General features: G+C 49.4%; 3 protein-coding genes across 6 annotated transcripts in view; 2 read left to right on the top strand and 1 right to left on the bottom strand.

The window, feature by feature from the left end:
* CUL7 (cullin 7) overlaps positions 1 to 10,513 on the top strand; it is a 29,831-nt gene extending 19,318 nt beyond the window's left edge. The window contains exons 16-26 of one of the 4 annotated variants that reach the window (XM_051996984.1): positions 180 to 313; positions 572 to 751; positions 1,123 to 1,232; positions 1,316 to 1,498; positions 1,628 to 1,788; positions 1,945 to 2,182; positions 3,116 to 3,284; positions 6,080 to 6,219; positions 7,304 to 7,433; positions 7,652 to 7,851; positions 8,076 to 10,513. In XM_051996984.1, the coding sequence (XP_051852944.1) occupies positions 180 to 313; positions 572 to 751; positions 1,123 to 1,232; positions 1,316 to 1,498; positions 1,628 to 1,788; positions 1,945 to 2,182; positions 3,116 to 3,284; positions 6,080 to 6,219; positions 7,304 to 7,433; positions 7,652 to 7,851; positions 8,076 to 8,393 (1,963 nt within the window). In that variant the 3' untranslated portion in view covers positions 8,394 to 10,513. Of the gene's footprint in view, positions 1 to 179; positions 314 to 571; positions 752 to 1,122; positions 1,233 to 1,315; positions 1,499 to 1,627; positions 1,789 to 1,944; positions 2,183 to 3,115; positions 3,285 to 3,956; positions 4,077 to 6,079; positions 6,220 to 7,303; positions 7,852 to 8,075 lie in introns of those variants that run through there. The other 3 variants (XR_007953529.1, XM_051996987.1, XM_051996985.1) reach the window with 3 other exon arrangements.
* LOC127561449 (transmembrane protein 121-like) lies at positions 9,361 to 10,236 on the top strand. The gene has a single exon (XM_051996688.1). The coding sequence runs from the start codon at positions 9,361 to 9,363 to the stop codon at positions 10,234 to 10,236; it is 876 nt and encodes a 291-aa protein (XP_051852648.1).
* Positions 10,514 to 10,910: 397 nt separating the features above from the next.
* Positions 10,911 to 22,866, bottom strand: KLHDC3 (kelch domain containing 3). The gene is given in 16 exon segments (XM_051997000.1): positions 10,911 to 11,531; positions 11,909 to 12,026; positions 12,112 to 12,186; positions 12,309 to 12,376; positions 12,379 to 12,412; positions 13,375 to 13,441; positions 13,613 to 13,772; positions 17,898 to 17,971; positions 18,098 to 18,206; positions 18,374 to 18,460; positions 18,531 to 18,744; positions 19,088 to 19,159; positions 19,355 to 19,470; positions 19,640 to 19,810; positions 20,013 to 20,230; positions 22,753 to 22,866. Coding segments are annotated over 15 exon segments (1,656 nt in total). The 5' UTR covers positions 20,167 to 20,230; positions 22,753 to 22,866; the 3' UTR covers positions 10,911 to 11,394.
* Between the last annotated feature and the right edge of the window lie 37 nt (positions 22,867 to 22,903).

Raw genomic sequence — 22,903 nt, 5'->3', positions numbered from 1 at the left:
TGAGAGTCACAACCTGTGAGAGTCTGGGGTTTTCAGAGAGGGGGATAGGGCATTTCTGGGGGAGGAGGCCCTCCTGATGTCTGTGGGGGGCTCTTGACACGGGAACATTCAGGGTATTGTATTGAGGGATAGTCTTGGGGCCAGGGGCTCGTGCCTCTAGCTCCTGACCCTGTCACCAGACTGAACGGGGCTTTGCGCCATGAGCAGAGTTTTGCAGATCGATTCCTCCCTGATGATGAGGCTGCCCAGGCACTGGGAAGGACCTGCTGGGAAGCCTTGGTCAGCCCCTTGGTGCAGAGCATCACTGCCCCTGGTAACTATCCCCTTGCCTCTCTCCCAGAAACTGCTCCTGGTAACTTGTACAAGTTCTGCTCTGAGAACTTTTCCTCAAGAAGTGTCCCTGGTAGCCATCCTGTAACATCTTCCCCAATGACTGCCCGGGGTAACCATCCTATACTTTTACTTTGATAGCTTTCTTTCAAGAACTGCCCCTACCAGTAATTGCTCAGCCTCCATCCCATCAATCAGCCCATAATTTCTTATTTTTTCCTGAACTGTCTTCCCTTCTCAGATGGCAGTGGGGTGAGCCCCCTGGCCTGGCTGCTGAGCCAGTACCTGGAGCACAGAGAGAAGGCCCGGAACAAACAGGAACAAGCAGATGCTTTTACCTCACGTGTCCGATGTCTCACTCACCTGCTGGTGCATGTGGAGCCTCCCTCGGGTCTCCAGTCCAAGTTACTCACCTGGCCTAGTGAGTCTCTGGAAATGTCATCCTTGGGGAGAGAGTGGCACCCACCTCCCTCCTCAATTTTTTTTCCCTTGAATTTGAAGCATTTGGGGTTAAATGACTTCCTCAGATTTGCAGAGTTAGTGTCAAATGTCTGAGGCCAGATTTGAATTCAGTTTCTCCTGATTCCAGGACTGGTGCTCTATCCATTGAGCCACCTAGCTGTTCCCTCCCTTTACTTTCTCTTCCATGGTTTTATCCCTTTGATGGCCCTGGTTCATGTTGTCAGTTCTTGGTGATGTTCTTTCTATTTCTGCCCTTCATCCTGGAATGCTGGAGGGCTGGATTGAGGAGAGCTTTCTAGGACTTTTTTCCTTCGGTCTCTGTCTCCACAGATGGCAAGAATAGTAAGAGTCGGGAGCTGAACTCGGGGGCTGGACTGGGACCTCCTGGTGGCAGCCTGAGGGGTATCACCCAGTGTTGGAGGGGAGTGGTACAAGAGCAGGTGGGCAGGGTGGGGGCTGGCGGGTGTGGGGAAGGCCTAGAGGAGCCCGGCCGCCCCTTCATGCTCCCGCCTCCTGCCCTCAGGTGAGCAGGTTTCTGACCGCGGCCTGGCAGGCCCCGGACCTCGTGCCCAGCTACTGCGACATCTACGAACGGCTCCAGAGCGCTGGGGCGGAGCTCTTTGGGCCGCGGGCAGCCTTCACGCTGGCCCTGCGCCAGGGCTTCTCTGGGGCTCTTCTGCAGCTTTCCTTCCTCACCGCTGCCCATGTGAGTCCTCCCTGCTCCCCCTTCAGAGGGGCGGCCTCCCCCACCCCCATTCCCAGTCCCCTCGCCCCCTCCCTTCTTCCCCTCCTTCTGCCCCCTTTCCACTGCTTCCGCCTTCTGTCCCGTGCCCAGGTGAGCGAGCAGTTCGCCCGGCACATCGACCAGCAGATCCAGAGGAGCCGCGTGGGCGGCCCTCAGGGGGAAGAGATGCTGGGCCAGCTGCAGCGGAGCCTGGAGCCCATGATGGTCCTGTCTGGCCTAGAGCTCGCCACCACCTTTGAGCACTTTTACCAGTGAGTGAGGGGGCCTCAGAGAGCCGGCGGGGGCGGCACCGGGGGTGGCGGTCGTGGCTGAGGGGGGACTCCGGGGGCCCTCCAGAGCCGAGGCAGGAAGCAGCTGGGAGGGCACCGAGTCCGTCCTCAGTAAGGCCTGGGCTACGTGCGCTGCAGGTACTATCTGGCAGACCGCCTCCTGAGCCTGGGCCCGAGCTGGCTGGAGCGGGCCGTGCTGGAGCAGATTGGGCTCTGCTTCCCCAACCGACTACCCCAGCAGATGCTGAGCAGCCTGAGCACGTCGGAGGAGCTGCAGCACCAGTTCCACCTCTTCCAGCTTGAGCAGATCGACCAGCAATTCCTGGAACAGGAAGAGGATGAAGAGCAAGGGCTGGAGGCCTATCCCCAGGAAGAGGTGAGCAAGAGGCAGGGGCTGAGGCCCCAGCCTCAAGAGGAGGTGACAGACAAGGGCCAGAGACCCAGCCTCGGCAGGAGGTGAGATGAGAGAGGGGAGGTCTGGGGCCGGGGACCCTTTGCTAGAAGGAGGTGAGATCTGGGGCCAGGGACCCATTCCTAGAAGGAGGTGAGACCTGGGGCTGGGGACCCTTTCCTAAAAGGAGGTGAGATCTGGGGCCGGGGACCCATTCCTAGAAGGAGGTGAGACCTGGGGCCGGGGACCCTTTCCTAAAAGGAGGTGAGATCTGGGGCCCGGGACCCATTCCTAGAAGGAGGTGAGATCTGGGGCCGGGCACCCACTCCTAGAAGGAGGTGGGATCTGGGGCCGGGGACCCTTTGCCAGAAGGAGGTGAGATCTGGGGCTGGGGACCCATTCCTAGAAGGAGGTGAGACCTGGGGCCGGGGACCCTTTCCTAAAAGGAGGTGAGATCTGGGGCCGGGGACCCTTTGCTAGAAGGAGGTGAGATCTGGGGCCGGGGACCCATTCCTAGAAGGAGGTGAGATCTGGGGCCGGGGACCCTTTGCTAGAAGGAGGTGAGATCTGGGGCTGGGGACCCATTCCTAGAAGGAGGTGAGATCTGGGGCTAGGGACCCTTTCCTAGAAGGAGGTGAGATCTGGGGCCAAGGACCCATCCTCCGGAGGAGATGAAGTGACAGAGAGGCTGGAAGCCCATCCCCAGGGGAAGGGGAGGGATAGGGGATTTAAGGAGGGGCAGACAGAAAATATATGGAGCTAAGGAATCCCTTCCCTGGGTAGAAGAGGGATATGTGGTATTTATGTTTATATTCCCCAGAGCACCCGTCCCAGTGCCTTGTGCAGAGTAAGATTTATGTTTGTTAAGTTGGACCGACTTGAAGGAGGAAGGTCCCTGAGAGACATTTGTCCCCACAGCCAGTGGAGGAGCTGGTGGCTGAGGAGCCAGTCCCTGAAGTGTCTGTGCTGGTCCTGTCTCCCCGCTGCTGGCCTGTGTCCCCCCTCTGCTACCTGCACGAGCCCACCAAGTACTTCCCCCCCGCTCTCAGCACCAGCCTCACCCGGTTTTCCAACTTCTACAGTCAGAGTAAGTGGGTGGGGGCACAGCTGGGATGTGGGGCTACAGAATAGGAGGGGTGGGTTGCCCATCCAGAGAGGAGTCCTGGTTTAAGAGGAAAAGTAAGGGGGAAGTTTCTGGTCATGACCTGGAACCTTGACACTTGGGGTGGGGTTGGGGTGATGGAGGGATGGGAGAGGATGGAGATGAAGCTGGTCACCTCTGGCTCAACAGAGAGAGCACTAGATTTGGTGTTAGAAGACCTGGTTTCAGGTCCTGCCACCAACTTTGAGCAAGTCACTTAAGTTCACCTGGGACAATGCTACCATCATTAGGATCAATCATTTCCTTTCTCTCTGGACTCAAGTTTCCTTATGTAAAACGAGAGGGACGGCCAGAGGGTTTCTGCAGACCTTTCCCACTTTAAACCTATGTGAGCCAATCTCATGTTATATTCAAGATAAAAATTCTTTGGTATCAAAGGGAGGGGGACATTTAGGTGGCCCAGCGGATAGAGCCCAGACCTGGATCAGAGAGACTCCTTTCCTGAATTAGATCTGGCCTTGGGCACTTCCTAACTGGCTGACTCTGGGAAAGTCACTTCTCTCTGTTTGCCTCAGTTTCCTCTTCTGTAAAATGAGCTGAAGAAGGAACGGGGTCAGGAAAAGTAGGACAGCTTTTTTTTTTTTTTTTGCCTAACAGCAAAATCAAAGGCGGACAAAAGGTTCATCTCTGGGCACCAGAGGGAGCACATCACCGTGCTTGAGAAGCCGTTCCCTCCAATCTGTTTTTTCTCTGGTGGAATAGAAGGCTAAGCAAGCTAGCCAGATACAACCTCAGGGGTCATTTTGGCCAATATCCTCATTTAATAATTGAGAAAACTGACCAAGCAAGAAGAAATAATTGGCCCAAGATCTCACAAGTAGTCACAGAAGAGCTAGACTAGAATCCTAATGTCCTTCCTCCCAGGCCAGGGTCTTTTCCATTGTGGGACATCCCCTAAATATCTGTTATGGACAGACTCCTATATTGGATTCTGGAAATAGAAGACATTTGAAACAGGGAAGCATGTTATCCATCCTCAGGGAGAACTTCCTCTCTAATGAAAGAGACAAAGTCCTCAAGACTCAGGCACAGCCAGGGCCAGTGCTAAGAGCAATACCAGGGTCATGCAACAAGAATTATTTTTCCTTTGCTTGCTTTAATTTAAATATTTTTAATGCCAGAAACTTCTCCTTGACATATCAGAATTGGACAAGTGTGAAGGTTACCCACTGAGGGGACAATTTTCAAACCACGCAAGCAGTCTAAAAACATTTGATCCCTGCTCTGCCCTCACAGAACTCCAAACTTAGTCCTGGAAACACAGTTCCTGCTCTCAGTTACTTTCCACTCTGATGAGTCTCACCTTTCTAGTAGGATTGACAACAGAGATGGTGAAGGAATAAAAGAAAATAAGGAAAATTTAGTAAGTGCCTGCTATGTGCAAAGTGCTACAAGCAAAAATAATTCCTGCTCTCAAGGAGATTGCATTCTAACTAAGAGAGACAATACATATTGGAGAGTTCAGGGGCAGGGCTGAAGGGAAGTCCACTGTGCCCCTGCCATTGTGGTGAGGCCCTGTAGTCTTATCTTCTTACTGGGAGTGGACTGTGGGTGGCAATTCCCTGACCATCCCCAGGGTGAGAGTGGTCATATTCACCTTAAAGCTGCAATACTAGAAGGGCTGAGGCTCATGCAGACGACAGAGAGTTGAATGGAACTTACATATTCTCTCCCTTGGAGGGCAGGGGGAAGCTGGCATCTGTCTAGGAGGGAGTAAAGAGAAAAGTGATTTTAATAAGTTAAGAGAACAGGAGATTCTAATGGCATCTGTGCAGATTGGTGGTTGGGGTTCTGGGGAAATGGCCCTTGCCCATCAACTAGTGAGATTAGGGGAGTGAAGGAAAGGTTCCTGTCCTTAGTGTTATGATTCCTCCAACAGCAACAAGCAGAGTGCAAGACATATAGTCAGTAGAGACCCTTCATATTGCAGATGAGTATTATCTTTGAGAGATAGAAGATGAATTCAAATCCCACCTATTGGCAAGTTATTAACATAAACATGTCTCCCTCTTCCCTTTCTTCCCCCCCCCCTTCTCTCTGTCTGTCTCCCTGTCTTTGTCTCTCCCCTCTGCCTGTCTCTCTCATACACAGCTAGTAACTATTAATGTATCTGAGGCCAGATTTGAGCTCAGCTCCTCCTGACTCTGGGGTCGGTGCTCTGTATACTGCATCATCTACCTGTCCCAGTAGACATTTTTAAGACTCTTCTGTAAATAAGAGATTAAAAGGTTCTTTGTAAACTTTAGAGCTCTGTATAAAAGATCAGCTGTTATTACTGTCATTAAGAACTCCAATCACCATGCATAGGGCAGATTTTCAGGAGGACAGGAATGAGGATGAGTAGACATGGATAGGTTTCAATCTGCACTGTTGGAACTACCAAAATGAGATTGCAGACACATCAGATTATCCACAAATATAAATTGACTGATTGAGAGATAGACACACAGAACCATAGGCCGGTGATACCGTGGGACGATTGTTCTGTTTGGAGCTAACAGACCTGAGTTCATATTCTGACTCTGCCATTTCTTACTTGGGTGTCCCCAGAGCAAATCACCTGGCTTTCTCCAACTCAGTTTCCTCCTCTCTAAAATGGACTTGAACTAGAAGATCACTGAAATTCCTAGAAGGAAATAAGTTTCAAATTTATAATTCTATGTACAGTACTGGAGGGGGAAGGAATGCTATAGAGTATTCCTTCTTGTCCTATCTACTAGGTCAGAATCGGCCAGTCTTGGGGTCACAGCGCCTACTGCAGTGGTCATGGTTGGGCAGGGCCGAACTGTCATTCAGAGCTCAGATTCTTCATGTCTCTACATTACAGATGTGGCTTCTTCTGCATTTTAACCAAATGGAGGTACCACCCCCATCTATCTCTTTATCCCCATCTTTGCTTCTATATTCTTTTTTACATTTTATAATTTTTTTTACATTTTGAGTTCCAAGTTGTCTGTTTCCCAACTCCATATTAGAAAAGGCTACCATTTGATATAGATATATATGTGGAACCATATAATATATATACTTCCGTATATCAGATAGTATTTTCCTTCATAAATGCTTTGTGATTGATTTGAATATTCACATTATTCAGAATAGCTTAGTCATAGCTTAGCCATTCTTAGCTTGTCAGCTAGTCAGATAATATTGTCTCTTCAAACAATATTGCTGTTACAGAATACAATATTCTCTTGGTTCTGCTCATTTCAGTCCTCACTATTTCATGTAAGGCTTTCCATGTTTTTCTAAAATCAATCTGCTTATCATTTCTTATAGTACACCAATATCCCATAACAATCATATGCCACAATTTGTTTTCTGCCATTCCCCAATTATTGGACCCTTAATTTCTAGTTCCTTGTCAGCACAAAGAGAGCTTTAAAGATTCCTTTCCTTTTCCCCTCATCACCTAGGGAAAGACCTAATAGTATTATTTCTGGGTCAAATAATGTACACAATTTTAAACTCTTTAGGCATAATTCCAGGTTGCTATCCAAAATGGTTGGTTCAGTTCACAGCTCTACCAACAATTTATTAGTGTGCCAGTTTTTCTACATTCCCTCCAACAATTGTTGTTTTCCCCTTCTATCATTTTAACCACTTTGATAGGTTGAGATGATACCTCAAAGTTGTGTTAACTTGTATTTCTCTAATCGATAATAATTTAGAGCATTTTTTATGACTACATATTACTTTGATTTCTTCTTCCCAAAATTCTTCATATTTTGACCATTTATCAATTGGAGAATGCTCCTGTCTCTCTTGTTTTCCATACTTTTTCTCAAGCTTTTCTTTTTTCTCCTCTGCCCCTGTCACTACTAACCTGTTTTTCCAGAGATATAAAATACTTGTCAGAGTTGCAGGAGATATTCATCCCTCAGGTCAGTGCTAGGTTACCCCTAAAATCCCAAACTCTGGCTGATTCTGATTCCTTTCTCCAGGAGGTGGCCTTGGAGACTCTGCTGCAGACCTCAGACCTGCCCTCAGAGCTTGTGATGCAAGCACTTGAGCCCCTCACTTCAGGGCTTGGCCCCCTGACCCTCCAGGAAGGCCAGGGCCTCCCACCTGGGGGTAGGTAACAGCAGCTGGAGACTTCTCTGCCCTAATTCAGGACAACATTCCTCAGGATAGGACAGGGAGTTGTAGAAGGGGAGGAGAAGGAAGGAAAGAGCAGGGGATTCTAGGCCTTACTACTTAGCCTAAGGATAGATATCCTGTCTCCAGATCCCATAAATCAGAGAAGTATATAAGTATATGTGGGGGGGTGGATTTGGGTGGATGTGTCTCAGGTGTGCTGCGACTTCGGGAGGTGGAGAAGGAGCCTGGGGGGGAGGCCTTGTGGCTGCTCCCCCCCCAGACATACCTGAGTGTGGAGGAGGACGAGTGCCGAACCCTGGAGAGGAAGAGGAACCTCCTGAGCTGCCTCCTTGTCCGAATCCTCAAAGCCCATGGCGAGAAAGGCCTGCATATTGATCAGCTTGTCTGTCTGGTACGGGGGAAAGAAGTCCATGGAAGGTGGTGACCTAGGGGTTCTCTAGGGATGGTTATTGGGAAGCAGCATCTGTATATCCAGCTCCATAATGAAGAGCCCCCACCCCAAGGGGCACATGTGGATCCGGGGGCACGTAGAGCACTCCTCTGGGCTTTCTTGTTCTGAGGGGGAATTCCGACGGAGAACAAGGTTGGACTACAATGATCTTTGTGTGTCCCTAGGTACTGGAGGCCTGGCAGAAGGGCCAGTCTTCCCCGAGAGACCCGGGCAACAGCATGGGCGGTGAGGATGAGTGTAATGGGGCCGATGTCCTCTCCTGCATCCTCCATCTCCTGGGCCAGGGCTATGTTCGAAGGCAGGAAGACCGGCCCCAAGTCCTGGCATATGCAGCTCCGGAGCCAGAGGGGCCTCCCCTTGCACCCCCCAACCTGGTTGCCTTAGGGCCTGCCCCACCCTCTACCTTCCACACCCTGGAGATCCGAACCCGAACAACCCCCAGCCCCTCCCCTCCTGCTCGGACTTTTTCCACCTTCCGATAGCCCGGCCTCTGGGGTGATTTCCAGAGGAATAGGATCCAGGACTCTGCTCGTAGGGAGGCTTGGGAAGGGAAGACGAAGGAGGCAGCCCGGGCACCGGTGAGGAAGGGCAGTCGTTAGGAAAAGCTCTCAAGGCAAAATGCCCAACAACTTTTAGCCACACCTGAGTTACTGGAAAGAGCACCAGGCGGGAGTCTGGGAAGACCTGGGTTGGAATCCCTGCCTAGAGAACTAAGTAGATGGGCGACTTCGGGCAAGTCAGTTCATTCTGTCCCTTGGCCTCAGTTTTCTCAGCTGTAAAATGGAGATATATGCACTGCCTACCTCACGGGAGTGCTGTGAGCCTTAGAGCCCTAGAGAAAGGGGAGTTGCTGCCATTCTAGGGACCCGAGCACGCTGCACAGGGAGCTAGCAGGCCCTCCCGGGATCTCCCAGTAAGCCGAAGCCCCTCCCCCAACGCCCTCCGGCCCGGCCCCGCCCCTCTCCGCTTCCGCCGCTGCGCTCCGCCGAGTTGCCTCGGCTCGGGTCCCGCCCGCACTGCAGCCCGGAGCGGCACGCCCAGGCCAGGGCCGAGCCCAGGCAGGGGCGGGGCCGCGGGACCAGGTTCCTCCTAGTGGGAGGAAGGAGTTGAGAAATGGGGAGAGACACGGGGCCGTGTCCTGCGCGGAGCGCCAGCACCAGCCGCAGGCTGCCCAGAGAGGTGACAGAGAGGGGCGAGAAGGGGGCCGGGGACCCATGACAGTCCCTAGGGACAAAAGAGTGGGTATGCGCGGGCCCAGGGTGGAGGAGGGAGACTCTGGCTCAGGCAGGCAGTAGGGGAAGGACACCCTAAGAGAGCGGGAGGAGAGGCTCAGCACCTTAGGACCCGAGGCAGGGGCAAGACAAAGGGGAATGGGAGCTAGAGACAGAGCAGTAGGCAAAGGGCGAGAAGGAATGCCCAGCTGTGGGTGGACACAAAGGGCTTGGCAGGATGGTATCCTCTTGCCCCACATGGCTGGTAGTGGCCCTCATTTCAGGAAGCATGCTGCTGGCCGATGGTTATCTCTTGGGACAGAGCCCAGGAGGTTGGTGGCTGGGTCTGGGGTTGCTGCTTTCTGCAGGCAACATCTGCCTGATCTTGGTGCTTCGCCCTGTGGTGGCTGGTGCTGGTGCCCAAGCCCATACCACCCGGCGGGGCTGCGCCATGTTGCTCTGGTTTCTCTACATCTTTGTATTAGAGTTAAAGGTCTACTTCATTTACCGGAGCTGCCGGGCTGAGGGTCACTGCCCCGGGCCCCCCGCCCGCCAGGCCTTCACCCTGGTGCTGGCCCTCAGTGTGCCTGGACTCTTTGCCCTGCTGGGATCTCCAAAGACCCCCGAGATCCTATCAACCTTCCGATGGCATGAAGAACTCCGGAGCCACCTGCTGTGGGTGGTCATGGATTTGCTGGATGTTTTAGACGTACAGGCTGGGCTGTGGGAGCCACCTCAGAGGGTGTTGCCCTTCTGGGCAGAGGGCGTCACCTTCTTCTACTGCTATGCCCTGCTGCTCTTGCTGCCGTGCGCAGCCCTGGGCGAGCTCAGCCTGCAAGGCCCACAGCCCCTGCCACATCGCATGGTGCTCTACCCACTCCTCAGCCTGCTCACGGTTAATCTGGCCACGAGCCTCATCCGGGCCACTCATCTCCTCCTGTTCCACGATACCTATGTCTCCAGCATCTTTCTAGGAAAGAACCTGCTGGCCTTGGCCCTCAAGCTCTGCATGTTTCTGCAGTACCGGAAACAGTGGCTTTCTGGTCCACCATCACCCCAGCCTCCCACTGACCCTGGCCTTTTAGGCCCAGCTCAGGCTGTGAGGCCAACATGACTTGCCCCTTTGTGCAGGGAGATGGGATGGACATGGACTATCCCCCTAAACTATCACTTTCAACAGCACAACTTGCCTGAGTCCTTTCACCTTCAACCTGGACCTGCAGATTGGGACTGTGAGACAGGACCTGGATACAAGTCTGTTGTTTTAAACAAAGTACTATCTGCAGGGGCTCCAGATGGTCTTTTGTCAATAAGCTGTCCAAATCAAAGCAGTCTGATGCAGACTGAGGTCCTCAAGTGTCAGACTCGGCACAAATAAAGCTATAACTGACGCCTGGGGGGCTTTGCCATCTCTGGTTTGGGGGCTGAAGGCAGGGAAGGATAGAGGAACAGCTGAGGAAGGATTACATTACATTCTTGGCATGTAGAAGACTTCCTTTGGGCAGAAGAGATGCCTGAAAACAGAGTAAACCCCTGTCCTAGTATTCCAGGATAATTCCCAGTGAGGTGACCAACTATAGGGCTCATAAACTCTTTCTGAAAAGATAATGTAAACTAAGAAGCTAGCTTTCCCCCTTTATCACCTACTCATTCCCATATGCCATATATTACTCTTATAAGACTCAAAATAACTATGAACATCTCTTCCACCCACACCCCCCCCTCCTCACCACTCCTCCCCCCACCCCACCCCCGACTCTTAAAAACTTAAGAAACAAAGACAAAAGATCATCATCAAGTGTTTATGGAAGTGTTTACAGTATTCTAGCATCAAGTACAGAATTCCTAAGCCTTCTCTTAACCCTGGCCTCCAGGTTATTCACTGATAACCCCTCACACTTCTTCCTTCTGCATTAAAGTTGCCCCCTGAAAAGGTACTTCCTTCCCTGAGGAAAGAGAGGGAACCGAGTTTGATCTGAGGAATCTATATGGAGCCAGACTAAGCCTATCAGTCTTTAATATTTTCTTCCTTTTGCCTCAATGATTAACCAAAACCCCAGCTAGACAGCAGCAGCACTTTGGCTGACCAGATCTATCCACTGCCACAAAACCCCAGATCCTGATGCCCCAGGGCTTACAGAACTCAACCAAGGGTAGAAAAGCAGAACCACAAAGCACTAAGTTCATTCCAAGACTGTCTTCACAGGCATTGCCTAGTGAGGAAGGGGCCAAGCTGGAAAGGGGCAGGAAAGGACCAGCCCCGCCCCTTTATTTAGTCCTTGCCCAGGGGAAGCCATCTTCGGTCTTTTCCAGCATTTCGGCGCCTCTTTCTGCTCAAGAAACTCTCCAACTTCTGGCTTCGCTTTAGCTTCTTGTATTTTTCAGCCAGTGCCAGCTGCCTCTGTTCAGCTAATATTAAAAAGAATCAGGGGGAAAATGTGAGCTATGGCAAGATCTCACAGGCTATTGTTTAGTTTTAAGGGCCTAATGGGATGTGCTGACTTAGCACATTTCTCACACTGTGTGGTCCCATAAAGTCATGTGAGTTCCTTGTATCATTCTCTTATCAGAAAGCCCTTTCTTTTATTTTCTCCTCTTGGACCCTGCTTCAGATAAAAGCAACATGTAGAACCTAATACCTGTTACTAAAGACTTGTTCTTCACACACAAGTCTTTCACCATCTTTACTAGCAGGGCCCTTCTCCACATGAGTTTTCACCATTTCACTATTCAATCAGTTACACAATAGCCACACTAAAGCCTGGAAGGCTATTTCCTCTACTCACATTTCTTCAAAAAGTAAGGCCTATGGCCCTGCTGGGCCTGGGCTCTCTGTTCCCGTTTCAGGGCCAGGCGCTGCTCTTGCTGCCGCTGCTGCTCCTGTTGAGCAGCCTCCTGCTGATCCTAGGAGGAAAAATGGTGAAAGTGTATCAGGCTCCATAAAGGAAAGGAGTCATATAGAGGATATGTCTGAAGTCTCATTACTCACCATTCTATGGAGCAGTTGCTTCAGCTTTTCCTGTTCTTCTCCTGGCTTGCTCTTCTTTAGATGCTTTGCCACCAGCTGTAAAGCTGAGACCAGGGTTAGGAATAACCTGTATCCTTTTATCTCTCTTATCCATAAATCCAGGCTCAAGTTTACCCTACTTTCCCCCTCCACTCCCAAAGCCTAGTCCCTGTGTGCACCTCCTTTTCCTTTGCACGATACTCATTCAAAAATCTGTATGTCTTCTCAAACACTTCAGGATTGTACTCCCTGACAAGTCATCAAATCGAGGGTCCCGGGCCACCTGTGAAGAATACCAAAAGAAGTGAAAAATAAGATCAGCTTTTTTCCTTCTATCTTGCCCAAACAGCCTGTGGAAAACTGTTATTCACCCATTAGGTGGCTATATAACTTGTAGAAGATGGACTGGAAAGTAAGGTGAAAGAGCAGGTTATGTGTCAGAAAAGATTGGATGGAAGTAGACTTTGAGATAAAACACTATAGTAGGAGTTCTTAACCTTTTTTATGTCATGGATCCTTTTGACAGTCTAGTGAATCCTAAGGACCCCTTCTCAGAATAATGCTTTTAAATGCAAGAAAGAACATATGATAACAAAGAAAGCAATTATTTGAAATGCAATTTTTGAAAATGTTTAATAAAAACTTGATAGACTCCAAGTTAAGAGTCCTGTCTAAAGAATGGGTAGGAATTTAGTAGATAAAAGGAAAAGGATATTTTAAGCAAAAGGAACAGCATGAACGAAAGCATAGTGTGATTGGAGACAGAGTGATTCAGTTCTTCAGGTATTTTATGCATTAAGAGAATATATTATGGTGCCAGTTTATCAAAGGCACTGAATGGCAGGTAAAGGAGTCTGAACTTTTTACTCAATGGGACAGTAGTAGAGAACCTCCAAAGACTTCTAAGACATGAGTGGATTTTTCCAAAGGGAAAATATTAAGTCTGATACCAGTATAAAGGATGAATCATAGAAACAGGAAATAGAAACAAGAAAGCCAAAATTAGGACACTATTAACGATCCAGACAGATGATAATAAGGATCTGTAGCAATGGGTATTAACAAACAGAAGGTGATGGAGTGAAAAATACAGCACAGGTAAAATAAACAGTAGTCATCAATGAGTTGTATTAATGAATGACAAATAGAATCTTCTCTATCTTCTTTCTATTCCAACCCAAACAATCGGCCCAAAAAATCTTATCATGGCTGAGCCCTGATTTTTGTCTGCTCAAGGGATCCCACCTTCTTTCTGACAGGAACGACCTGCCGCAAAAACGGCACTCGAATCTTCGAAGACATTTCCAGAGGCCTGAGAGTGACAGAAAGGAAGAATTAGGGGAATACCGGGTAAAATCATTCAATATGTTCCCCTCACCCCTACGAGGAGTGCCATCCCGAGAGGTCAAGGCTCATTGGGGAGGCAGGACTGGATTGTATCCCTAGAGTGGGGTTCCTGCCCCGTCCCCCGATCCTCGCCCACCTTTGCTTCTCTGCGGCCCCGTGATCACGAGTGGGGGCTGCCCTCCGCGACTGATCCTCAGATCGAGTCTCCGTCACCTGCCCCGTCAGCTGCCGGTACTGTTTGGTCCCCACCCGGCGCTGAAGCTCCAAGAGCTCCTCAAAGGACATGGCGGCCAGATCTGAAAGAAGTAACGGAGAGGGCGCCGCTGGTCGCTCAGGGGGTGGCCCTCGGCCCGGCCTGATTCTACCTAAGCCCACCCGGATCCCGCTTCTCGTTCACTCACACCACACATTCCACCCTAAGGTTCCAGGTTTCCCGCCCGATATCTCCAGACCCACCAATCTCGGTCCCGCCGCCGCCATTGGGTTCCCGAGGCTGGCCAGGACAGGCCATCGAACCGCGCAACTTCACCGGCAACGGCATCCACAAACTCAAAATGCCACTCCAAACAACTCCGGCCCCACTTCCGCGGCGGCCTGCGAAGCACCACCCCTTCCGGCGGCAACCAGAACGAAGCGTCTGCCGGAAGTAGGCCCGGCCCTGCAGTCTCAAGGCGGAGCCAAAGCTGAGGCTTTGGATGCTAGAGCAGGTGTGGTCCAGCGGCGCTGACGACCTTTTAACTCAAAACGGGTTCCCGGGAATAGAGAGAAGCGGAGGCTTCTGGTCCGTGTGCCAGCCCCCGTGCCGTAACTACCTTATATGGGTAGGTGAGAGGGCAGGTCACGGATGTTGGGCCACATGGGTGTCACCCAGTTCAGCCTTGTACTAGCCCTCGTCCCCAAGTCCCGAGTTTTTCTGCTTGAAGCTCTTGGCCCCATTCACCCGGCGGAAATACACCCAGCCACCCCGAGTCCGCAAATGTGTTACACAGCAGCTGAACCTTTACTCTTCTTCAAATGACTCCTAACACTTCGTGTGACCTCTGTTCCAAACCTAGCATCACCTGCACAGCACTGCCTCTCCCCTTCCCCCTTTCCTGTCAAAATGTCAACTTCACGGGGAAAGCTGAGACTACCTAAGGAGAGCTCTCCAGTTCCTCACTTCAGATAAGGTCATCTCGCCAAGGTGTCCACTGCTAACCCTTCAATTTGATCCAGTGCCCTATTGAGAACCATCTGCTCCCAATCCTCAGTTGATTCTCTCCTTAAGCCCTGGCTTTTCCCCCTTGACACAGTGAACTGAGAACACCAGGAAGACTTCAAATATAGCCTCAGTCACTGGGTGACCTTGAACAAAATCACTTAACCACTGTCTCCATTTCTTCTACTACTATTGGGGATAACAGCAACACCTACCTCTTAAGGTTGTTAGGAGGATCAACTGAGGCAATATTTGTAAAGAATATAGGCCCTTGCTAGATACTTGTTCTCTTAACTTTACAAGGCCTTTACTTGACCCTACTCTCAAACTATCTTATCTTTTTCTGGTATCCAAACCCTAAGAAAATATCCTCATCCCCACTCCACCTTACCATCTGTTCCCAGGATTCAACAGAAACTGTTCTCCAGAGGATGTTTTTGTGGTGAAATCCAATGGCCTTTTCTTAGTCCATGACCTCTTCAGAAGCTTCTACATTACTGGCATTTCCTCCTCCTGGCTGTTTTCCCTAGGTTTTCAAAGCCCTAGACTGCTCTATTACAATTCCCTTCCTAGCAGACCAGTCTTCAGTCTCCTTTGCAGATCATCTTCTATGACTTGCCTCCTCTACCATCATGGGTTCCATGAGCATCTCTCTGCAGATGATTCCTCCAACCTACACATTCAGCCTCCACTTTCTCTCCTGAGCTTCAGTTCCACATCCTCAACTGCCTTAAGGACAATTCATTTTTACCTAAATGACCCCCTCAAATAATTTTGTGACTTTTCTCCCTAAAAGCACCCTATCCAACTTCCTTATTTTGTTGAGGGCACTACCATTTTTCTGATGAGCTAAGTTTTCTTCCCCCGCCCCCCACTCCCTCCCTCCCAACTCTTATATATCCAGTCAACCAGTTACCTAGTCTTATTCAGTCTTCATCCACATCTCTTCTATCCCTTTTCCTTCACTCCCAGAGCCACTAGCCTGGGACTAGCTCTCCTAGGTTAATGCAATAGCCTAATTGGTCTCCCTACATCCAATCTCTTCCTCTCCAAGCCACCTCTTCCCAGAGCTGCTAAAATGACATTTTGAAAACCATGCCATTCCCATGTTCAAAAGCTATGTGTGGCTTCCCATTGCCTCTAGAATACAAAGCCCTCTTTGGGCACTTAAAAGTCCTTCACAATGTAGCTGAAGCTTATCCTTCCAGTCTGATTACATGTTAATTCCTTTTCACATGTTCTACATTCCATCAAAACTGGCTTACTTGCTATTTCCCAATATATTTATTTCCTATTTCATCTCCCTGTTTTTGCCAAGTCTGTTCTTTATACCTGTAATGCTATACCACTTCCCCTTCCCCCACACCCACACACTGCACACCTTCAAAGGTCCATTCAAGTGCCACTTCCTCCCAGGGGTCTTTCCATTATTCTCAGTTGTTGGTACCCTGAAAATGATCTTTTATTGATTTTGCATAGATCTGGCACTTACTTATTAGTGAATGTTGTATCCCCCCAGTAGAAGGTAAGCTCCCTGAAAGCAGAGACTGTCTCACTTTTTTATTTGCATCCACATCTAGCGCACTGTAGGCGCTTAATAAAGACTGACTGGCTTTGGTGACAGATTGGCTCTAGTTTGATGAGAAGCTGAAGGTCCAGTTCCGATCTCAGTCCCTTCCCTTCCGAAAGGCAGTGACTTCTCCCCAGCGTGTTGCTCTCCCTTTTTTGGAGGGGGCATCAAACCTACCGCCGCCTCCATTTCATCCTTCCACCCTCCAGAAGGACTGTCCGTGTGCCCCACAAACAGACAACACTGCTTTGGGTTTGTACACATTTTTATAAAATCCGCGCTGGCTGGTTTTCAGGGAACAGTAACAACCTGGAAGGGGTAAGTGGGTCAGGAATGAGGGGAGGAAGGGATCACCTGATGGGCACCCCTGTCCCCAAGGAGGGTGAAGAGAGGACTTCAATTCAATAGCTCTATACCTCTTAGCTCCCGGACACCACTCATGGCTCAGGCAGGGTTAAGGAGGTGGGGCTAAGGGTTTCTCCTAAAGGTGGAGGAAGCAGTGAAGTTATGCTTAGATACTGATGCTTCCTTACCTTCCCTCCCTCAAACCCCATAAAATATGTGGATGCCCCAAACAGAGGGCAGATGCTAAGGAACAATCAAAGGGAAAGATGAGATGGATAGGGAAGAGCACCAAAGGGAAAGGGCTTGAGCCCCAGGGGAGAGGAGATAAGGGGAGGGCCCCAGTACTCCCCCAGCTGCCCCTCCAAAAGTCCACAGCACAGAAAAAAATCCCTAGTCCGGCACCTCCAGCTGCAGGGGAACAAAGTCCAGGGGCCCATGGTGGCAGGCTCGCAAATGATGGGAAGGGGTGGTGAGGACAGCAGCAGGATCAGTAGGGAAGGCAATGAAGGCTTCCCCCTACCCATGGGATGATGCAATGGGGCGGCTGATGTTGCTGTTGGTGGTCATGGCAGTCAGCTCCCACCTGCAAAACCGGGAAGGGCATAGAAGGCAAGAGACTGGATTGAGGTAAACAGAACAAGAAATAGATTCTCTTACACTAAACCCAATCCTTCAAAGCTCCTAAAAGATCAACATCTTATTCCTTCCCTCCTCCACACAAACCTAGGCTTAATAGCAATTGAACTCCACCCATCGGTAAACCCTAACAACCCACTTTCCCCACCTCCACATCTGTACTAGTATCCTGTTTATGTTTGTATATTCAAATGTCTGAGCAACTGGAGAAAAGTGTATTCATAGACCTGGTATAAGCAATCAAGAGGAAGAAGCAAAGAACAATTTATATTGCTTATAATTATGCTAGAGTTGTAAAAGCTCACTATAGTGATATCCACTTGCCTCACTTTCTCCTTAAGACTATCTGCAAACTGGCTACGCTAAATGTGCTTGCATCCACACTCACCAACTGCACAGTATCTAAGACAGTACTATATAAGTGATACAGGATAGGATGAAACTAAATATAGAAGGAGCAGGTATTCCTATCCTCTCTTCTGTACCTGATATCATGGGGCAGACAGGTCTGGTCCAGGTTATACTGAATCACAGCCAGTTTGCACAAGGTCTTCAGGCTGGGACCTAAGGTAGAAAGAGAGTCAGGGGCTTAGGAAAGAGAACAGCACTGATTTCCCTGCCATAGGAATGAATCCCTTTTGGCAAAAGAATTTGGGGAATGGAAACACTTACTAAAGTCTAGAATGTGTAGGTCGGAGTGGTCCATGAGATCAAACTCATCTCCTAGGCCTTCTTCAGGAGAAGGACTATAGGTATTGAAAAAAATCATAATAAGGAGATGAACATTCCACCAAAACCCCTTTAAGCAAGTATTATGGTCTTATGTTCCTCCCTGATCCCAAAAGTCCCTCCCCCGCACCCTTCATCCTGACCTAGTGCCTCCAAAGAGGACAATCTTGTCTCCCACGATGCAACAGCACTGGCGCCGGCGGGGGCATGGCCCCTTTCCCTTAGGCTCAATCTTCTTCCAAGAAAAGGACACTGAGGGGAAGTTGTGGAAAACACCAAATTCAACCCCCGGTCTATTCCAGCTACTCCCTCAATGAATGCCAAGTCCTTAGGAGCCACTCTTCTCACCCTGCTTGACCCTGGACATCCCTACAGTCTTATTCTATGGATTTTCCCACTCCAACATCCTAGACCTTTACCTGGGTTGAACTTCCAGAGATCATGAAAATGCCGATTCAACCTTGCATTGTAGCCGCCAAATATGTACAGCTCCCCATTATACCCAACTGAAAATGGAAAAGAATGTTAAGAAAAGAGGTTTAGGAAAGGAATTTTGGGTGGGGGGGTGATACTCACAAGCAGAGTGGCTTCTTCGGCCCTCAGGCAACAGTGGGGTAGGTGGACACTCCAACCAGGCCTCAGCCCTCGTGTCAAAGATACGTATTCGGTTACAATAGATCTCATTATTGGAGTGAAAAGGTCCAAATCGGTCAGCTCGACCCCCAAAAACATACATGCGGTTGCCTAACATTGTGGCTGAGTGAAAGTCCCGCCATCGTGCAGGAGTGCCCTGAGAAGAGGTAGAAATGGAGAGAAGATTCATTAGAAGAACTGGAATGGATGTTTAAAGAAATAAGTGACCATTCCTTCCTTATTAAATGAAAAACTCTGAGATCTTTTTCTACCACTTCCAAAACAAAGTTTCTAGTCTTTATTCTCTCATTGTTTATGGTTTTCAAGTCCTCCACTGGAATGGAAGTGGGAACCAAGCATAAGTAATAAAGGAAAGGGAAAAAAGGGATTTGGTAAAGTTCAGGGTAATGTAAGAGCTTTAAGGAATACAGTCTCCCCGTTATTGTATTTTATTGATCCAGGAATGAAAAAATATATAAAGAGAATACAAAAGTACAGACCTTTGCAGAAATGAGGGTCCATGTCATGCTGTTGGTATCCAGCTTATGGATATCATTGGAAAAACAGTCAGCCTAAATGGAGGAGAGAGAGAGAGAAAGAGAGAGAGAAAGCGAGCATAGAGAAAGAAAATGGAAATGAGAGGAGGAGAAAAAAAATTATTTCCTATTACCATCAAAGTCTAACAATCAAGTGAAGGCCTCCTACAAATTCTACATCCTTCTCCATATATATTCTCCAGTGTTCTCCATTTTTCCTCATGGACTTACCAGTTGCTCATAACCCCCGAAGACATACATGTTCTTGCCCAGGACACAGGCTGAATGTCCATCTCGAGCCCCCGGCACTGTTCCAGAAACCTTGGGTGTGAACCACTTGTGGGTGTCTAAAGAAGAGCAGAGAATGTCAGGGTCTAAGTGGTCAATATTTTTCACTATTTTCTTGTCCTTTAAGGTCTTCTCATTCCTCCTTCCTAATATTTTAAGTTTCCCTCCTCCCTCCCCTCAAGATGTGTACACAATCTGTACAAGTTCAGCAGCTGAGTCAATACTCACTGATATCAAAGCCATAGAGCACATTGCAGGCTCCTTCTGTGTCATTGCGTCCACCCCACAGGTAGACAGTGTCATCAATGAGGACGGCTGAATGTCCATAACGCATGTAGGGCACTTCCCCAGCTTGTCCACTGGACCGCATTGGGGGCAGCTTTGTCCAACGAAGAGACACTGTAGGCATAGCTCCATTCAGACCTGGCACCCTCCTGGCCTCCCCATCTTCCCCATCCACCTATGTCTTGGATCTAGGATTAAAACACCATTCTTCTCCCTCCTCCTTAGAATGATGATATCTGTCAAACTTTAACCTTCTGCCCTTTTCATCTTCCCTAACCCTATTTTTCTCGGAGCACCCAGTGCAATTCCCACTCACCTGCATTGAAGACATGTACATCAATCTGGCGTAATGTCTCATAGTCTTCTCCAGAGCAGTATCCTCCAAACGAATACACCCGGTGCCCCACAGACACTGCTGCATGATTCACCCTGCGGGGCCCGCCCTCCAGGTGCACTGTCCACCGTAACATTCCCCTCTGATGTGGCTACCGACACATGCCCGCACAGCACGGCCAGCCTGCCCCGCTGTCTCTGCTACGTGTGCAAATACAAGTAAAAGGCCTTTAGACAAAACCTCTGTCCCCAGAGCTAAGCCCAATTCAGAATGCTTTGACTACCTCTGTCTTACAATTATCATTCTAGCACCCCTCCCACATCATCCTTCTTTGAAAAGATCAGTCATAGTCCAGGTGACTACCCCCACCTCAGGGGAGCTACTGAGGTCAGAGTTGATCCTAACTCCATTCCCCAACAGCCTGAGGCAACCCTGACCTAATTCTTCCTTGGTATAGGATACACTGACCAAAGACGCAACATCTAAGGACTCCAGGGATCCAGGGGGTCCAGATACTGTCCCCAGATGGGGAAAAGCTCCTAGAATGATTCAGTACACTCCTCAGCTAGGAACTGCAGAGATAAGAAACAGATCCTGTTGCCTCTGTTACCAAGCTTCTTAAGTGCCAAAAGGTCTTAAGGATTCTGGGCACTCTAAAGTGGGGAGAGGGACACTGAAATACCCAGGAACTATTAATAACCTAGCCAGCCTAGACAACCGCTACAGTCTGGCATAGGTGCTTCCAGGAAAAAAAGCTTCAGGTCCTTGGAATGGGTAAGGCACCCATCTCCTTCTCCAGGGTCCTTGTCCTGGTTGTACCTTAGAGAGGACACAATGTGCCCAGACTCAGGAAACTCCAGTATAACTAGGGGCAGCTTGGCGATAATAGGCAGCTCCCACCAAGTTCTGTAATTGGAGCTACCTGGGACTCCCCATGGGCACAAGGAGTTCCCCTGACAGATGAATGTGGAACCTGGCCAGGACCAGGAACTCAAGCTTGTCAAGAGTATGGGTAGGGACAGGCTTTTGCCAAGCCATGTTGTCCGAGGGGCAGAAAATAACTGCTATTACCCCTCCCCCAACCGGGCCCTTGAGGGAGTCTGGTAAATAGGAAAAGCAAAGATAGCCTTTGGGTGGTTAAGAATTAGACCTGGTCACAGACACTGAAGTCCTTCAGAAATGCTACCAAATAAAGCAAGCAGGTAATTCAATAAGCCTCTATTAAGCACCAACTAGGAGATGGTAATGATAACAATTTATGTTTGTATGAGAAAACAACTGATATAATATGCCTTTGAGTCAGCAGGATCTGCATTTAGACAATGCCTTTGAGACGCACATAGTCTTAAAACTGTACTATAGAAGGTATCATGGTTTGGTAAGAACACCGACTTGAAAAAATTAAATGTCATTTTGTTAAATTATATTTGATTACATTCCAATTTTACTTACTATCTGTCTGACCAAGGGCAAGCCCCTTAGTTTTCTCATCTGAAAAATGAAGAAGGGAGAAACTACACCACCTCTAAGATCCCTTCTCCCTCTAAATCTATGATCACATTATATAACATATGGGCAAATCATTTAACCCTTCAGTGTCCTAAGCAAATTTCATATTATATAAACTGCAGACAAATTTGTATATGCAGCAGTAAAAGGATTAGTCATTCTGACAATTCCATGTAGAGAGAATTCTTATTCAAGTACATATTGAGCTAGATGACTTCAGAGATCCTTTCCAACTCTGAGAATCGGTTATTCTGAGTTTCCGACTGATAAAAATCAGAATCTGGATCTAAACAAAAATAAATAAAAAATCTCCCCACCCACCAGCTCCGGAAACCTTCCAGGCATCAGGAACTGCCCAGAACGCAGTGACAAAAAGAAAGGTCACCCACCAGGTGGCACTGCAATCTCCAAAGAGAGCGAGCTGGGTTCAAGCACATCATCCCTTCCTTGCCCAAGGAGACCTAATGGAAGGGACAAGCTTGCTCCAGAGCTTGGGCACACGTAAGCCTGGGGGAGGAACAATACTCCCCCCCCCAACCTGCCAAGGGTCAAATCTCTTCAGGCCTTAATACGCGACAAGCCCGAAGAGCAACATTCCTCCCCCAAATATGGATTCCCTATCTCTGCAACAGAAAGAAGCTGTTGAATCCAAGAGAAAACGACCTTTATTCATCACTATTACTCCCGTCCCTTCACGATCCTCACGGAAGACAAAAGGACTTAAAAAAAAAAACAACAAAAAAAACAAAAAAAAAAAAACCAACTCATGTCGATCACCAGAGGAAAAGGAAAACACAGGCTGTTCTCCACAAGGACAACCCAAACTCACGGAGACGGAGGCTTCTTCCAAGCCTGAGGGACCTCCTGGCCCTCTCTACGGCCCTCATGCACTTACCTAGACCCTTCTACGACAATCCTCAGGATCTCCCTCCTTCCACTCGGCCCTGTCCTCCCTTCCTTCCAGACTGTCTCCCTTCCCCCCTCCATCCCTCCAAGCGCACTCTTGGCCTTTTCTAGTCTCACAATACTCCCTTCCAAACCAATCCAATCTCTCCTCCCCCGACCTTAGGGCCCCCTCCCTCCCCACCTCAGTGACCCCTCCCTGCCCCTCCTCCACTTTATCCCCTCACTCAATGCCCCTCCCCCCTTCCAACGTCCTGATCCCTCCCAATTCTGCCCTACCCTCCTCCCATCAGGCCCCGCTCCCTGGTACCTGCCAGGCCGGGCCGGGGCGGGGCCCGCAGGTCCGCGAGCTCCCAGCAGGCTGAATCCGGTTCCGCTCTAACCGACGGGCCGGTCCCAACAAGACAAACACAAGTGAGCTCTCCAGTTCCGGTCAGGCAATGGGTTGCGCATGCGCACTT

The sequence above is a fragment of the Antechinus flavipes genome, chromosome 4 (genome assembly GCF_016432865.1).
Source record: "Antechinus flavipes isolate AdamAnt ecotype Samford, QLD, Australia chromosome 4, AdamAnt_v2, whole genome shotgun sequence".
Taxonomy (NCBI): Eukaryota; Metazoa; Chordata; class Mammalia; order Dasyuromorphia; family Dasyuridae; genus Antechinus; species Antechinus flavipes.
This window is presented reverse-complemented; position numbering and strand designations above follow the sequence as displayed.

Bases quoted from the DNA above. Each gene is read 5' to 3' on its own strand.
- LOC127561449 (XM_051996688.1), top strand. From the start codon at position 9,361: ATGGTATCCTCTTGCCCCACATGGCTGGTAGTGGCCCTCATTTCAGGA.